At 41.8% G+C, this 18608-nt stretch overlaps 1 protein-coding gene across 2 annotated transcripts in view; it reads right to left on the reverse strand.

Moving 5' to 3' along the window:
• Positions 1-1013: 1013 nt before the first annotated feature.
• LOC119970052 (coiled-coil domain-containing protein 171-like) overlaps positions 1014-18608 on the reverse strand; it is a 282328-nt gene continuing 264733 nt past the window's right edge. For both annotated transcript variants that reach the window (XM_038804011.1, XM_038804010.1), the window contains exon 25: positions 1014-2465. In XM_038804011.1, coding sequence (XP_038659939.1) covers positions 2211-2465 — 255 coding nt within the window. In that variant the 3' untranslated portion in view covers positions 1014-2210. The remainder of the gene's footprint in view (positions 2466-18608) is intronic.

Below are 18608 nucleotides of genomic sequence, written 5' to 3' on the forward strand. Positions count from 1 at the left end.
GATACCTTCGTAACACTAATTCTCACAAATCAATGTTCATCTTAAATACATATCTGAAAATTTCCATTTCCTATCCCATTTTGTAGCTTGAGCTAAATGGAGATTGGCATCAAAATATTCACATATCGCTGTCGATGGCTGCTAAAACCGAGGAGCTTGTTTGAACTGTAATCTTATTGACAAATGGTTCACTGACTGCTTCCCTTGTCGGAAACCTTGTCCAAACCCTGTTGCTACCACTTCTGCGAATTGAAACGGGCTATAAAGAGACAATGGAAATTTACTTTGCATCTGGAAAGACGGTTAGCAATGTAAGACTGCTCTCTTATTGAATACTCTTACTGTACAGCTGCTGCTTTTTTTTGCTGATATGTATTTGGTTGCAAATTGAAACATTTTGCACAAAATACTTCCCACGATGTTTCAATAACTTAATAAGGAATATTGTATTGTGCCAGACAATGTGAAGAAGTTTATATAAAATTGGTCTTTCTGTAAACAAAAACTGATTTAGATCTTATGCTACCTCCCCATGACTGAAAAACAGCTCAGACTTCCCAATTGCTTAAAGAGTTTGCAAGTTTAGAAAAATCTTACAAATTACTCATTGAAGTCAAGTGAAAATAATGCTTGCATCTAAGAGGTTAAAAACTGTAACCAATAACAGTAACTCATTGGGACTATATACCGATGACCAAACAGAAATCACTTTGTAAATTGCAGGCACCTAGAAACTTGTCAGAGCTGTTGCCAGAAGCCGCCTTGTGGTTAGCACTCAGCTCCTTCCTGCCTGACCTATTATTTGATATTGACCAGTTGGTTGTGAGACACTTGCTCTTTCGAGCTGAAATGTCACAGGGGCTTCATGTCAACTCCTTGACATCTTGGCCTGACATGAGCCTTTTACTTGTGTGCGCTACAAAGCAGAAAATGCAGGGCAACAGTTACGGTTCTGATATGGTTCAATTTTCTCTCTGCGGGTGGGGGGGGGGGGGGGGGGGGGGTGTAGATTAGGGGTTAATGAACCGCAAGACTCCAAAATTAAATTACATTCTTGACTTTATTTCTGTCATCTTGATTTGATCTACCCATGTTACGGTTTGCTCCCATCCCTACCTTCATATCCCAATACATTTCTCTTCAGATAAAAAGGGGCAGGGATGGTGTGGAAGTTAGGGGGTATACTCTCTCACTTTAATAAAAAGGAATGGGAATCTGCATGTGCTTGTTATGAGGCAGGATGGACCCAGTCCCACTGTTATAAAACTACATCTGGCATTGAAGTGCCTCAATTATGCTTGGAGTTCTGCAGTGCCAGTCAACATCTGCTTCATGACTCAGGGGTCAGTGTGATTATCTTAACTGCAATGTTTCCAGGCTACGGAAGCCAGCTTCTCTCGGCCACCAAGGCCAAAGTAGCAATTACTTCAAAAAGTCTTTGAGAACATATTAAATGGATTAGTTGCAATAGTGACACTCATTCAGGAACTGACCTTGCAGAGTACATAAACATGTCATCCCCATTTCTCTCAGTACAATTGTTTCACCTTTTCTTATCAGACAATAACTGATAAGAGGATGAGGTGGAGGCCTGGGGGGGACCAGATCCAACGGTTAACTCAGTAAGTTCAACTGAGCAATGCTATCATCATGTAGTTCGGTGAGAGGCAATCTGACCTTCTCACATTGACCAGGAGTGACATTATTGTGCAGAGGAGAGCCAGTCACATCATTTCTGCTCTGCACAACCTGTTTAAAGTTTGCAACTAAATGCTTGTCTTCAGTTCAGTTGACAAGAGAAGAGGGAGCTCAGTGAACCATGGCAAGGCTGCCACGAAATGACAGAAATCATTGGTGTACATTTCAAATAGCTTTAGCGATCCTATTAAAGTGCTGCATCCCACTTTAAAACAGACATGTATAAAAAATCTTTGATAGATAGAGACTAAAATGGCTTATTGATTTTAAGCCTATGCAAAATTACTGAAAATGTGTCATTCTTATGCATTTAAAATATGGCTATTCAATAAAAAAAAATGAAAATCAAACATAAATACCTAACCGATGATTTGTTTAACCGTACACACAAGCTCAAAGAAGGTTTTTCAATTGCAGATTATAGTACACAAATACTGATTGTCTTATAATTGCCCTTCTTTCAAAAGAAGTGATGTTTACTTAATTCCGCCAACTGCAAAATAAAATAGACTTTACAATTGTAATCTAAATGTGCTACGGAAGCCACGGCGCTCTGGTCTCAAGGTTCCAGTGGATGAACTAACGTGGAGAGAGTGGGAGGAGGAGTGGGAACGTGGTCTGCTCTTCCCCGGTGTATCTCGCAGAAAGCTGCACGAGGTGTCCACTTCTGGCTGCAAGGGTGCAAACTGCTGGCTGTCCGGCTTCTCGTGCGGTAGGCTCATTTCAGAATGGCAGGGGTAAGGATGATCTAAACAGGACCCAATGGACTGCATCAAGAGGACAATAGGGGGGAGGGGGTGGTGGTGGCAGGGAGACAAAACACAGAAAAGATTAGAAAATCAAATAATAATTGAATGCTTAAGCACAATTAGATACAGTGAGAATAAATCTAAAAGCTTGCTGTGTGCTAAGCAAATCTATCCTTCCCATTGCGGAAATTAGGAACAGAAGGCGAATTGACAAATCTGGTAAAGAGGGAGCTGTTTATAAAACTGATAGAAAATGCAAGCACAACAAATTTCTATAATGCTAAATAAACTAATCACTTTCCACAATAAACACAGCAATTTTCCAAAGCAAGTGGTTTAGTGGGAATGCTACTGGACTAGTCACCCAGAGGTCCAGATGCATGCTCTGGTGACACGGGCTCCAATCCCACCGAGGCGGCTGGCAGAAGTAGAGACCATGAGTTAACGGAAAAGTTTCTAAGCGTCATTTGTGGGGGTTTGGCTGGGAGTTTCCTGCCGATTCTGTTGGCGTGTTCCCCACCGCTATCTAGTGACACTTCACTTTTTGGCCCAAGGGTGTTTCTCTCCGGTTTAACTCACACTTACAATTATTTCCATCTCTGGGGATCTGAACTCGCTGGCCAGGCCGGCTCATCAGAGAGAGATCGGGCCGCCATTTTGAAAAGGGTGTCCCGATCTCAGGGGTCCCCCACAAAACCCCCCACACATGAGCAATGTCACCCCCACAACGCATGGACATTACCCCACATACCCCTCAAGTGAGGACACACTGCTCTGGGGTCCCTGAGGGCCCTCCTCTTCAGGCCTCCACACACCCCCTTACAGGCCTCCTATTCGAGGACTTCACCCCCTCCCACAGGCCCCTATTTACCTGCCCTCCACCTTTCATACACCCTCCTTTCATTGGCATGGCCCCCCTCAGTCTCGGACCCTTGGCAGTGCCACCCTGGCACTGCTCCTGCCAGCTTAGTGCCAGTGATAGTGCTAGGGTGCACGTGTTCCAGGGGGAAGGCCTGGGAGCCACACTGCCCTGCCCTTGACCACCCAGTGTCCTCGGATGGCTGGGAAACCCCTCCCCCACCTCCTGGGTGCCGTTCCGCCCAGTCCGTGTATGTGTTGATCTGTACTCAATGCTGCCAAGCTGGGGCCTCCCGAGGCCGGCTGCTGGATCCTGGTGAGCTCACTGAGTTCGGTTTAAAACCAACTTGAGCGAGCGCAGCTTGGTCACGCCCATGTTGGGAGAGATCCTGATCCCAATGCCTTGCGAGATCTGGGTGATCTCACAAAGCATACTGGGTGCCCTCACAAAGCATACTGGGTGCCGGATAGCCCGCAGGAGGCTTCACCTGACATCTACCGGCTATGCCGTGCTGCAGTCCCAGCTGGTAGATCGCGCCCAGGTGTTGTGACCAGGTGAGAAGGGGTGAACTGGCGCCCCTTGATTCAACCTCCTCGCTTGGTCACCACGAAGGTTTAAGTTTCCTTTTCACGAGGATATGCCTTTTCCAAATCAGAAAGTATTTAACCATTTAAGATGTGAGCAATAAAGAGCCAATCAAACCAGGTTTTCTTGAGTTACATAAAAAACAAGTTCATTAACCACTGAACCCCAAGAAAAATAATAAAATCGCACCATCATGCAATTGGCCCTCATGCAGTTATTCGCACCCACAGGGGCACGTATGCTCACACACACACACTTGCATGTGCTCACACTCTCATATACCAGGCTTAAACAAGGCAAGGAAACACACTCCTTCAGTCTGGCGCCTTTGACCACTCGGCCATCCTGACAAGTTGCTGCACACACTCTCGTATACGCACTCACGCACACAAACAAGTATCAGAAATTAGGTAGAGTCCAATAAAAGGTAAAAGAATATACAGTTAAGTGTTCTTTGGTTATACTTGTAATGTAGATTTTAAACACTGGCCAATTTGCTTTAGTTAGTTTCTTGGATGCGGTCAGTTGTAGAAGATGTTACAATTCTTACAAGATCTTGGTTCACTGGTAGGTTTCAGACAGAGTTGGCTTCTCAGACCAAGCGACATGACTATTCCAAAAGAGAGAGGGAGAGAGAGACAGAGAGAAAGAGAGCAGCTTGCAGCCTGTTTCCTCTGCTGAAGACTTTCTTGACTCCATATGCGTCACTTGCAATCTCTCTCAAGTGGCTGGGCAGCCTTGCTTTGAAATATCTCATCCATTGTTTACTGCCTAGAAAGTTTGGGTACGTCTGTCTGCGGCAGCCATTGTTTCAACATCCAGCACTTTACATTTTGAATATTCCTTCCTTGGACAGATACGAGTTTTGATGGGTGTCTGGATTATAGGAAATGTCTCTCTCTACACACTCCACTGAGGTTGAGTTTTAGGTTTCTCCCCTTTACCTTTGAATGTGGCTGAGCACTTTTAAGTAGTTTGCAAACTCTCCAGGCAATTGTAAGTTGAAAAGTAATTTTTCAAAAGAACGGAGGGTAGCTTTATTACACCTCCAGATCACAATGAAAAGTATAAAACCACAAAACCAAAAACACTCACATTCACTTCCATTTACACCCTTAGCCCTTGTGTGAATTATCCAATCAGTTCTAACAGGATCTCTTCTGGACTGGGCATCTACAATCACAGTCAATTTCCATATAATGTGAGTGATATTTAGCTGATATGATTGGAGAATAACCTTGAACTCGGAGTTTTGAATTTCTCCACAAAGGTTGTGGTCGGTGTGAACTGTGATTTCTCTGTATCCATTTTGGACTTTTATCTCAAACTGTCGAGAGCCAGTAGTAAATGTAGCGTTTCTTTTTCAACTGTGGAATACCGTTTCTGACGTTTGTTGAATTGTTTGGAGAAGTACCCAATCTCTCTATTCCCGATTCAACCTCCTGATGTGGACAGCCCCGAGCCCGAGGTCACGAGTATCAATGGCTAATTTAGAGGTCTGGTCAAAGTCTGGAGCTGCTAACGCTGGTTCTTATATTAAAATAGCTTTCAGCTTCTCAAACGCTGTCTGGCATTTCTCAGTCCAAACTTCCTTTGCTTATTTCTGAAATAGGTCTGCCAGTGGGGCAGCTACAGCTCTGACATTTGGGACAAACTTGCAGTGGAACACATACATCCTTAAACATCTCATGATTTCCTGATTGATTGTGGGAATAGGAAACTGTACCGCTTTTACCTTTGCAGCTCTGGGCAGTACTTGTCCTCGATTTACCACATGTCCGCGGTAGGTCACCCTGATCCTTAGAGAATTCTCTCTTTGTGAGATTGATCACTGGGTCCGTTAACTGTAATTTCTGGAAGAGGGTTCTCAGTTACTCTAGTTGTCAGTGTACATGAGGAGGTCGTCTTGGTGCACTACACAATTGGAGAAGTCCATCACTATCTGGTTCATCAACCTTTGAAAGTTGGCTGGGCCATTTCAGAGTCCTAATGGCATGACTCAACACTGGTATAACACATCCGCAATAAAGATGGAGGTTTCCTTTGCACGGGCTGTCAAGGGAACCTGCCAGTGTCCCTTGAGTAAATCTATCTTTGCAATTACCTACCCCATCTTTGCAGTCTTCCAGGCAGGTAATTGGTTAGAGTTGATCCTGGGTACTGCATTAACCTTGCTGTCGTCAATGCAGAGCCTTGAGGACAATCTGTCTTGTGTATGAGCACAACTGGGGAGCTCCAGGTATTGGGCTCTATTAGTGGGTGTTCCAGCCCGTAGTTAACCTTCTCCTGAACCTGGGCTAGCTTTCCTGGACTTGGATGGTATGGATGTGGCTTTATGGTAGGGGCACCTCCACATCATGTCAAGCTAAAGTGATACCTCTTGGCTGGACTCTCCAGACGTGAGCAGCCTTGTCAGGCCTCCTCGTTCTTCTGCATTTAGGTGGGTGAATTTTGTTAGAATTTCTGTGTTTTCTAGCCAAACAGTGGGGTGTTATTACCCCACAGCACCAGAATATTTCACCCACGTCTCCCTCTAATTCATTCTCCCTTTTCCTCTCACTCTCCACATCTCTCTGTCTCCTTCCCAGCTGTGATTTTTCAAAATGATGTTGACATGACACAGCCTTTGTTTTTTTCTGTGGTCAACGATGTTAATTAGTTTACCTCCCAGGATTCTTTGCTGCTCTGTACAGGCCACTGAACCGCGATTTTAGGGGCTCACCCAGTAGGAGTGGGAGCTCGACCACATAGTCTCCTGGCTGAGGGGTTCAGGCTGTAGTATGTTTATCTGTCTGCCTTTTCACAGCCTTTTGGGAGATTCTTAAATATTCTGAGCCACATCACAGGATCTTGAAAGTTCCTCAGAGAGCACGTTACATAGTCTAACACGGATACTTCCTGCTTCTCTTCCAAAAATATCTCCTCGATTAGTTTCAGGGGACCTCTCACTCGGTTATGGAAAGCAATTCAAATGGAGCATAACCCAGTAGACTCATCGGGTGAATTTCAGGTAGCCATCAGAAGAAATCCTCGTCCTTTATCCCAGTCATGGGTACACATGGCACGTCATGGCAGTATGCCCTGATCTACAGGGCACCTTTCTAGCACCCCCTGTAACCACGTCCTGAGGTCATACCCAGGTTACACCTGACTTCCTGGAATATTTGGGACATGGAATTTGAGGCCTGATCCGACTGGATTTCAGTGGGCAGACCATAACTGTGAAGAACTGACTCAATTCCCTCACCGCTATTTTGGAAGACATGGCTCTCAGGGGCACAGCCTCTGGGAAGTGGGTCGCCACGTCCATGATAGTAAGGGTATACCGGTAGCTTCTTTTCTGTTTTGGATGGAGCCCCACACAGTCCACTGGCACCTTGCTAAATGGTTCGCCGAAAGCCAGCACGAGAATCAGAGTTGTGGTTTTATTGCCGGCATGGGCTTTCCCACAACCTGCCAGATGTGGCAGGTTCTGCAAAACCTTAATGCACAACTGTGGTTGGTAAAATGACTGGCTGACGAGGGCTTGGGTTTTTCATACGCCAACATGCCCAGCCATTGGGTTTGGTGTACTAGCTTTAATAGCTCTCCACGGCACCACGACCTGGTGGATCACTGCCCACTCGGTATTTGCAGGTTTGTGGGGGGGGGGGGGGGGGGGGGTCTCCAGTTCCTCATCAGCGCCTCATTTTTAATGTAGTGGTGTTCAGGGATTTCCCCTGCTTCAGTTTGGGCAGAGTCTGAGCCTCAACCAAGGATGGCAAACATGACCTCCTTTGGACTCTCTAGACTCGCGATAAAGGTCTGAAATAAATGGACAGTAGGGTGCAGTGCCATTTCAGTCTCCTCTGGCAGAGTTTAACTGGCCTGGAATTTGAAAGGATTAACAGCTCACTTTTAGCTTAAAACGGATACCATCTAAACTCACCCACACTCTCACTGGTGCATCACAGCAATTTGCTGCTGCAGTTAGAGCCTGATCTGCTATGCTGTCTGTCGAGACTCTCATTTTCTGCGTGGGATTTGTGTGTTGTAACTTTACCTGTGTCTCTCCTACTCCATGGGTGCTCAGTTTCCTATCACTGTCCCACCTTTAATTCTTCTCAGTTGGTTAGGGGTGACTCGAGGAGGGTTTGTGGACAGGCCCATAATTATCAGCCAGAATTGCTGTCTGCCTGGCCCGTTACTCTCTGTTCCTCGATACGAGTTCTCCTTGGGAAGGACATGGTGTTTTGGAGCTCCTCTAAAATTTGTTTGTGTTACTTATGTCATCTTTGAGATCTGAATATTATAAGTGAATAGTTAGCAAATATTGTAGCACAAGTGAAGCACATAGACCGTGTTTATTTGGGAAGTGTTTTGTGCCCTTGTTCAATCTTGTCTGCCAAAAATTGCGAGGTGCATTTAATGCCATTGCGGCAATGGCACCCAAATTGCACTAAAGAGATATACTCCAAGCATTTCCAATCTTGAAACATGGACATTTATCGATTTGTATACAACACAGCATGCTTCTATATAATATGTTAGTTGATTGAATAATGTGTACATGTTCTGGAAGTTGCACGTTAATGGGTTGTGTCCCTTTTTAGTATTTTTCATTGCAATTATTTCCTATACCATGAGCTTTTGCAATGAATAATCTTCATACTTAGGTTAATGAAAATTTTGAAGGCTTGATGTTACCTAGGTGGTACATAATGTTTAGATGATTCAATTTGCAAATTGATCGAATAATATTTCCATGTTTGCTTAAGGGCAAACAGGTGGCTCATTGCTGCCACATGGCACTGAGGACCCAGGTTCGATCCCGGCTCTGGGTCACTGTCCATGTGGAGTTTGCACATTCTCCCCGTGTCTGCGTGGGTCTCACTTCCCCTACCCAAAAAGATGTGCAGGGTAGGCGGATTGGGCATGCTAAATTGCCCCTTAATTGGGAAAGAAAAAATTGGGTACTCTAAATTTTACAAAACATGTTTTCTATTTCTATTGGCGTGATAGTAGAGGAAGTATAATTTGGTTGGCAAGATTGAGATGGCATTATTCATGGTCCCTTGCCAATGCTGACAAGTTACATTTAATAATTGTGCAAAATAGTATCTCTTTCAGGCCTCCACCCAACCCCCCCCCCCCCCCCCCCCCATCTTTAGTGTGACTCCATCCTTTAAGCACAATGCTTTAATGTTCATATGAAATTCTAATTGTTTTGCCTGCAACAATAATGTCGTCTGGTTGATGTCATACCCATACAAAGGAATTGGTTGTGGCTGTTGGAGGTCAATCCTCTCCATAGGGTAACTATCGACCAGTGAGCCTTACTTCTGTTGTGGGAAAAGTCTTGGAAAGGTTTATAAGAAATAGGATGTATAATAATCTGGAAAGGAATAATTTGATTAGAGATAGTCAACATGGTTTTGTGAAGGGTAGGTCGTGCCTCACAAACCTCATTTAGTTCTTCGAGAAGGTGACCAAACAGGTGGATGAGGGTAAAGCAGTTGATGTGGTGTATATGGATTTCAGTAAAGCATTTGATAAGGTTCCCCACGGTAGGCTATTGCAGAAAATATAGAGGCATGGGATTCAGGGTGATTTAGCAGTTTGGATCAGAAATTGGCTAGCTGATAGAAGACAAAGAGTGGTGGTTGATGGGAAATGCTCTGACTGGTGTCCAGTTACTAGTGGTGTGCCACAAGGATCTGTTTTGGGGCCGTTGCTGTTTGTCATTTTTATAAATGACCTGGAGGAGGGCGTAGAAGGATAGGTGAGTAAATTTGCAGATGACACTAAAGTCGGTGGAGTTGTGGACAGTGCAGAAGGATGTTACAAGTTACAGAGGGACATAGATAAGCTGCAGAGCTGGGCTGACAGGTGGCAAATGGAGTTTAATGCAGAAAAGTGTGAGGTGATTCATTTTGGAAGGAATAACAGAAAGGCAGAGTACTGGGCTAATGGTAAGATTCTTGGTAGTGTGGACGAGCAGAGAGATCACGGTGTCCATGTCCATAGATCCCTGAAAGTTGCCACCCAGGTTGAGGGTTATTAAGAAGGCGTACGGTGTGTTAGCTTTTATTGGTAGAGGAATTGAGTTTCGGAGCCATGAGGTCATGTTGCAGTTGTACAAAACTCTGGTGCGGCCGCATTTGGAGTATTGCGTGCAGTTCTGGTTGCCACATTATAGGAAGGATGTGGAAGCATTGGCAAGGGTACAGAGGATATTAACAAGAATGTTGCCTGGTATGGAGGGAAGATCATATGAGGAAAGGCTGAAGGACTTGAGGCTGTTTTCGTTAGAGAGAAGACGGTTAAGAGGGGACTTAATTGAGGCATACAAGATGATCAGAGGATTAGATAGGGTGGACATCGAGAGCCTTTTTCCTCGGATGGTGATGTCCAGCACGAGGGAACATAGCTTTAAATTGAGGGGAGATAGATATAGGACAGATGTCAGAGGTAGGTTCTTTACTCAGAGAGTAGTAAGGGCATGGAATGCCCTGCCTGCAACAGTAGTGGACTCGCCAACACTAAACGCATTCAAATGGTCATTGGATAGGCATATGGACGATAAGGGAATAGTGTAGAGGGACTTTAGAAGGGTTTCACAGGATGGTGCAACATTGTGGGCCGAAGGGCCTGTACTGCGCTGTAATGTTCTATGTTCTCTTTCCAGGACATCACCACAAGAGATCCTAAGGATAGTGTACTAGGTCCAACCATCTTCAGCTGCTTCATCAATCAACTTCTTTCCTTCATAAGGTCAAAAGATTAGATGGTCAGCAATGATCATATTCAGCATCATTTGTGGCAACTTTTCTATGTCCCAATGCAGCAAGACCTGGACAATATCCAGTATTGGGCTGACAAATGGCAAGAAGTGTTCACACTACACATGCCAAGCAATGACCATCCCCAACAAGAGTGCATCTAACCATCGCCCATTGACATAGTGGGACATGCTAGGGGTTGCCATTGACCAGAAACTGAAGTGGACCAACCACATAAATACTGGGGCTACAAGAGCAGGTCAAAGGCTAGGAATCCTGCAGTGAGTAACTCCGCCTAGCTTCCTGTAGCCTGGCCACAATCTATATAAGGCACCAGTCAGGAGTGTGATACTGTACTCTCCACTTGCCTGGATGCGTGCAGCTCCAACTCCTCAAGGTAGGAGGGGTTATTGGGTTAAGGGGATAGGGTTGAAGTGAGGGCTTAAGTGAGTCGGTGCAGACTCGATGGGCCAAATGGCCTCCTTCTACACTGTATGTTCTATGTTCCTCAAGGGGAATTATTTTTTAGAGGTGATATCAATTTTAAGCGCCCGTACCCATCAGTTAAAAGTGAGCTGCTTAACCCTTTCAAATTCCAAGTACATCTGGTGAGGCCATTTTCTGATGGTACGAGAGTTTGGATGTTGCACTTCCAGCATTAACTGGCACACATTTAAAACAGCCTCTTTGCTGCCTCACAGCTTGTTGCACTTTCCCAGGCAAGAAGCTGTCAAATTACTCTGCCACAGGGACCAGTGTTGGGCTGGTCACTTTAACTGCTGTGCCAGCCTTTAACGGGTCACTTTAACTGCTGTGCCAGCCTTTAACGGGTCACTTTAACTGCTGTGCCAGCCTTTAACGGGTCACTTTAACTGCTGTGCTAGTCTTTAACGGGTCACTTTAACTGCTGTGCTAGCCTTTAACGGGTCACTTTAACTGCTGTGCCAGCCTTTAACGGGTCACTTTAACTGCTGTGCTAGCCTTTAATGGGTCACTTTAACTGCTGTGCTAGTCTTTAACGGGTCACTTTAACTGCTGTGCTAGCCTTTAACGGGTCACTTTAACTGCTGTGCTAGCCTTTAACGGGTCACTTTAACTGCTGTGCTAGCCTTTAACGGGTCACTTTAACTGCTGTGCTAGCCTTTAATGGGTCACTTTAACTGCTGTGCTAGTCTTTCGAAAGACATAAAGGCGGCATCCAAACTTTGGATTAAATGACTACCTCAGCCCTTAGTCTGAGCTGGTGATAGTTCCCTCACTGGGGGATGTCTCCAGTGAGATTCTTCCTCCTCAGCTTGAGCTGTGTTAATTTAATCGTCCTTTCCTATTTCCTTTTCTGGAATTCTCTCTCCGTCTTCTGTTCCTGCCTCTCTCTCTCTTTTTCCCATTCCTCAATTCCAGCTCCAATTTCCACTGCTCCAATCTTAATTTTCCTGCTGCTAATTTATTCTGTTTCGCTTTCTTCAATTTCCATCTCTAGGTGTTTTAAAATGTCAATGTTTCCAGCTTTCCAGCGAAATTCCACTTCCATGTGCCGAGCTACACCGTTTAATTCTTCTGAGGACACTGACCTTAACGTCTGGTCAGTTATCTCATTTTGTTTTATGAAAACATTGACATCGAATGTGGACATTTTAGCACTTTAATATCGCAGACACAAGAAAACCTTCTGAGGTTTTTAAATTGCTTTTGAAAGAACAATTTTACTTTCCCCACTCCATTCTTTCGTCAAGACTGTGGGAACAATTCAGGACATGGTGTTAGGTGTGAATGTCTTTACAAGTCTCCCACAACGCCACCCGTAACTGCAATATAAATGATGCCCAATCTCCAGCAAAGTTACACTGGTGCAATGGGAAAATGCACTGTAGCTTCAGGTGGACCTTTTAATAGAAAATTACAAACTGTGTCTTTTTAAATGACACTTTTGAATGGCTGCCCAAACCAAACGTGTTCTCGTTTTGGCCAATGAACAAAACAGCGCCACCAGCATCAGTTAAAACACAAATACTCAGTCTTACCTGCACTGAACCATGTAAAAATGCGTATCGATCTCCTGTATGTGAAAATGAAGCTTCCCACAACAGGGGACAGCAAGGCAAAATGCTGGGAGGCATAATTCAGAGTAAGAAAGCAATGTTTCTCCATCTGTGGGGAAGAGTATTTCCAAGGAGCACAATATCTATGAACTTTGCAGGGAGACATTCAGCACACATTCCCTTTACACAGCAAATCTGTGTTCAGACCACTGTATCTGGGCAGACTGCCTTCAGTGTAATTGGAAATATTTTAATACAAGATTAATAAATAAAAAGGGTTTTAATTATATTTTCAGTATCATCTCTTTACATCTGTAAAATTATACAAAAACCTCTTTACAAAGTTTGTTTCTCCTTGCCGAAAGAATTATCTCCATTCCATTTGTAAGAATTCAATACTTATTAGATTACACAAACATTCCCTGGTCCTTTTCCAAGTAGTACAATTTTGTTTCCACAGAAACATTTACTGTGGGCTCTGGAAAAATAAGTTCCAAAACTTTTCTCCCACTATCCTAAATGAAAGATGGTAAGCTGAAGAAAGGAAGTACAGACTTAAGAACCTTTTCAGATCTCCATATGTTGCTACAGATATACTTCACTGTACATTTTTAGCCCTTTTGGCACGATTTCCTATTATGACAAGATCGATGAGCTTGAAGTTGACATTATTATGTGTACTGAAAATTTGCCAGATTTGAACTATGGAAAGATTTCTCCATGTAAATATAACAGCAAATAATTCAAAAAAACAAGTCATGTCAACATTATAGCGTATTGTCTTTTAGTTTGTTTCTTGAATTGATTTAAATGGGATAACCATTTTAAGTAATTCTGTTCCCATTTCCTATGGCACTAAAGATAAAAATATTTTTTTAAAACTTCACTTTTCTTTGTTGAACATGTTTTTCGAATTGTATTTTTTGTTGAAACATTCTTTTTCACATCAATAGGAAAGGAGAAACTGGACCACTCACCATCACTGAAAAGGCATTCTGTGCATTAGTGAAAGTGTTGATTACATGCACATTCTAGCTCAAGATAACTTGTCAATTGTATTTTGATTTGACTTGTCTTTGAGACAGTTTTGCGCAGGTTACTTCTGTTTAAAAGTACATTATTGCATACAATAATGAAATGCGTGTTTTGTACATTCACAGTAGGCTATATGGAGTGTCTTCAGGACTCTATTAAGTCAGACTTATCTATTCATTCCACCATGCTAAATCCACACAGATGTTTAAACCTAAATCATTTGATGATTCAACCCAGCAGAATTCTTTATAATCATATATGCAATGTGATCCTTTCTGGCCCTGTGGGACTGTGACATGGTAAGTGGAGAGGCCATAACGATTTCTACAGACTGCACTGTCTATATTTGCTGGCAGTAATTATTCAAGCATTTCCATTGTCAGAAACAACAATGTTTCTGAATACCAGTTAACGATTCCCATCATGTCAAAGTGAGCAATAGATGATTAAGATTTCACTTTAAACTTTTTTCAACTACTAATGGCTGAACCAGATTCTTCACGAGGAACAAGATTGAAAACAAGTTTCAACTCCTTTGCGTAGTTGACACGATGCCAGAACCTTTGGCTCAGTTACTCTGGTTCTGAACATTCTTGCCACTTTTTGCATTCTAGGAAGTTAAAATTGAACTGCGAGAGGCACAACTTGAAAACCTCAAATAAAATTAAAAGTTAATTGGTGAAATATACCTTGAAATGGTAAATAGCCAGATAAGGTTTTAAATCCTAAAATATTGAAACTATTTTTACTCCTTTTCCATAATTACTGACATACTTATGGCACACTCATCAGTCACTTAAAACATTTGTATTGTCTGCTGGTCCTTCACCTCTTTCGCCTCATTCCATTGGAATTGGTGTAAAAATAGTAAAGTACATTAAGCTGGGCGGCTCTGACCATGGGTTAAAGGCAAAGATGGCAAAATGTGATCTACAGAATGATTAAAAAACATCTCGAGCCGTGAATTACTAAACAATTTTTTAAAATAGTGCTATATATTTCAAAATGTTATTCTATTGAGTCACCTTTAAATTGTAATATTTCAACTGGATGAATTCCTTAAGATTGGCCTGTGTTGTGAGAGTTCTGCTGATTTTAATCAGAAATTGTGGTGTGATCTGACTAATCACTGCATCAACTTTGTGATACAGCACAGCAAGAAATAATGTTACTCCAATTAGTCCAAATCAAAGTATTACAGCATTAAGCAACATTCTCATGTCAACTGATTCTTATTACGATTGAAATTCTACTCACAATAAATTAAAAACATACAATCCTTTGAAAGAAAAATACAAAACACAACTGAGTTTGTAACAGGATTAACAGTAATTATTTTAGTGGATTACAAAAATGAAGCTATACAAATAAATTAAAATAAGATACATACTTTGGTTTTCATGCACTAATATAATAATAAATTTTGTAACTCTGATCATAGATCCAACAACAAAAATACATATTTGTATAAATTCCTGGTCATATTTATAAAGCTCATTCTTAGAATCATTTTTTTAAAGTTGGCAAGTAAATGATTTTGAAGTTTTGACCAGAAACTGAACTGGACTAGCCACATAAATAATAATAATAATAATCTTTATTGTCAGTAGGCTTACATTAACACTGCAATGAAGTTACTGTGAACAGCCTCTAGTCGCCACACTCCGGCGCTTGTTTGGATACACAGAGGGCGAATTCAGAATGTCCAATTCACCTAACAAGCACGTCTTTCAGGACTTGTGTGAGGAAAACGGAGCACCCGGAGGAAACCCACGCAGACACGGGGAGAACGTGCAACACTGTGGCTACAAGAGACGGTCAGGGCTGGGATACCTGTGGTGGGTAACTCAGCTCGACACCATCCAGGACAAACCAGCCTGTTTAATTGGTACCCCATCCATGAACATTCATTCCCTCCATCACTGACGCACAGCGGCAGCAGTGTGTACTATCTACACGGTGCACTGCAGGAACTCACCAAGGCTTCTTCCAAACCCATGACTACTGCCATCTAGAAGGACAAGGGCATAAGATACCTGGGAACACCACCACCTGGAGGTATCCCTCCAAGACACACACACACTATCCTGACTTGGAACTTTATCGCAGTTTCTTCACTGTCGCTGGGTGAAAACCTGTACCTCAATCCCTAACAGCACCGTGGGTGTACCTACCCCACATGAACTGTAGAAGTTCAAGAAGGCAGCTCACCACCACCTTCTGAAGAACAATTATGGATGGGCAATAAAGGCTGACTTAGCCAGTGAAACCCATACCTGTAAATAACCAAAAAAAAGTGATTGCTGTAAAAATATAAGATATCGGACTTTAATCAATGCATGGACTACATTAATGTCATGTGATCTAACTCAATAATAATTATTCGAAAAATGCTGCACTTCATTCCTCTTTGTAAAATAAAAAAAACTGGTACAGATAAAGTAAGATTGGTTTATTTGCTAAGTGATCAAAAATATTGCATTACCTAATATAATATTTTCCACTTTGCAGCAAGGGACGTTATCAAGCAGGCTCAGGGCAGATACGACAAATAATACTAATATTTCCCTTTATATTATCCTAAACATAAACTAAATCAGGCTCTTAAAATATTCACTAAACACACTAGTCTAAATTTTCCATATTCAAAATACCAAGTGGAAACATTAAATTGGGAATATAGTGAAGAGTATGTTTGCGCAAGTTATTTAAGAATTGATATCGAAATTCCCTCGAGAGCCCTTAAAACCATCACAAGAGATTTTGGGGGAGGAATTGGTCCTCGACATTGGCATGAAATCTGGCAATATTCACATTGCATTCAAATTTATTTAATTTGTGTTGTCTCAATGTCAGACGAACGGTGAACTCTCTATCACCCATGTTCATCCGACTGGTGAGGACCAATTTCACCCATTCTGGCTGAACTAGAGTTGTTCCCAAACAAATCCAGTGCAGGCACATGAGATGGAAGGCTCTTTTAGAGTTCCCACAACAGGAAATACTTCATCACGGTCGGACAAATAGATTTGGGGATTTACAAAAAAAAAATCAAATTAATTACAAAATACATTAAGACATATTTTAATAAGATTTGACAGTAGACTATTGCAAGCAAATAACAGTGAGAATGAATAAATTGAAATGAAAGGTTTATTTAAAATCACATTTAAGGGAAGTGAATCTTTGTGCTGCTGTAAGCTGCAGTGCAGTTTAGCTCTCAGTATTGCTTTATAAAACAGATTCCCTCTACATTATTAACCCTGGTGAAATACTGACTTAGCAATACTACTCAGGTCATTAAAATGTTATTAGATTTGTAAATCTTTAAAAAAGTCCTTTTCATGTAGATTTTAATATTCAGCTTTTTTATAGCTTGTAGCTATCTCCAATTCACTGAAGTACAAAATTCAAACAATCTTTTTAAAGCTCCGTGCCGTATTATTTTAAGTACTGTATTAAGAGCTAAGAGAAACTACCAAATTAACAAAGAGGAATGCATCTATTTACGCAGTTTTTTAATTCTGTGGAATCAACCATCTGATACCAAAAATCTCTGCCCACAAATTTGCATTTCTGACACCCAATCTTTCTATTCAATGAAGAATTTTGTAAAATTGAAATCATTCGTCAAATATTTAATTTAATTAAAGGACGTGGTTGAATATAACTATTTATCTTGCATAATGAATCATTGGGCAAGTAGGAAAGATACTTCTCCATTTGGTCTTGTTTTATTCTTAGATTGTGTGCATTTTCTTTCACTGGGATATTTTAATTACTGTTCACTGAATAGGCTTGATGCTGTGAGAAATTAATTTATTTCTAAAAGTTTGCATCATCAGGAATTATATATAATAATATCCATAGATTGGGACCCAGTTAATCAGTCTGAATCGTTGAGTGGGCAATGCAAATTTTTTAAGTTACACAGACCGGCAAATGCAAGTATGTTCAATCTTTTTGAACTAACTCAATATCTTTTTACTGAACAACGTGGTTTGATTCTGCTTATTTAAATTTTGAAACTACACCTTATACACAAAATGAAAATAGCTGTGTAAATCAAAGCAGTCTTTTTGACCAAATGCAGAATTATCCAAGTAAATAATTCAGTTACAGGGATATGTTTAACTCCATTCCCTTACGAATGGCAGTACAACAATGGACAATATAAAGACAGTGTTGAGAATTTATTCAAAGATAGCGCCATTTTAAGAATTGATAGCTGATTTCCAAGTTTTAAAAAGTAAAAGAGTGGAGAAATTGTTTACTTTTCACAGAACCATACCCAGATTCTGCTGAATATCACGTGATCTTATACCTCTGATATACCGAACATTAAAATGCTTTGTCCAATCATTTGAATGCAGGAACTTTGAAGAAAAGAAATAAGAGTAACAATCGTTGACATATGCAGCGTGAAAGCTGAGGTGTCTGCATGCAATAAGGCTAGATTCTGACACATCAGCTCTCTAACTGTGCTGTAGTCCACATGAACTTTGTGACAGGCCTCTGTCTCTTCAGCCACACTTGACTGGCTCTTACTGACACTCAACTGTCAGCCAGCAACCCTTTACCATGGCCCTAACATGCTCTACAGCTTCACCCAATTAACTCGCTTTCACATGACATTGCAGCAAAGAGCTTCATAATAGGTGGTCAAGGTGCAAGGCGCCTGTCTGGCCCCTGACTGTTCACGCAAAGCAAGAAGTTTAACTACCTGACTTCTGCTTGCTAGTGACGAACAGGAAAGTATAGCTGTATACAAATCACATCCTTTTTGTCCTCAGAAACTCCAAGGTCTTATCTGATACAAGTGCAATAGCGAAAAGTAACCGTCAAGTAAATCACATTGCAATCAAGCCACATTTAAAATGTT

The sequence above is a fragment of the Scyliorhinus canicula genome, chromosome 8, assembly GCF_902713615.1.
Source record: "Scyliorhinus canicula chromosome 8, sScyCan1.1, whole genome shotgun sequence".
Taxonomy (NCBI): Eukaryota; Metazoa; Chordata; class Chondrichthyes; order Carcharhiniformes; family Scyliorhinidae; genus Scyliorhinus; species Scyliorhinus canicula.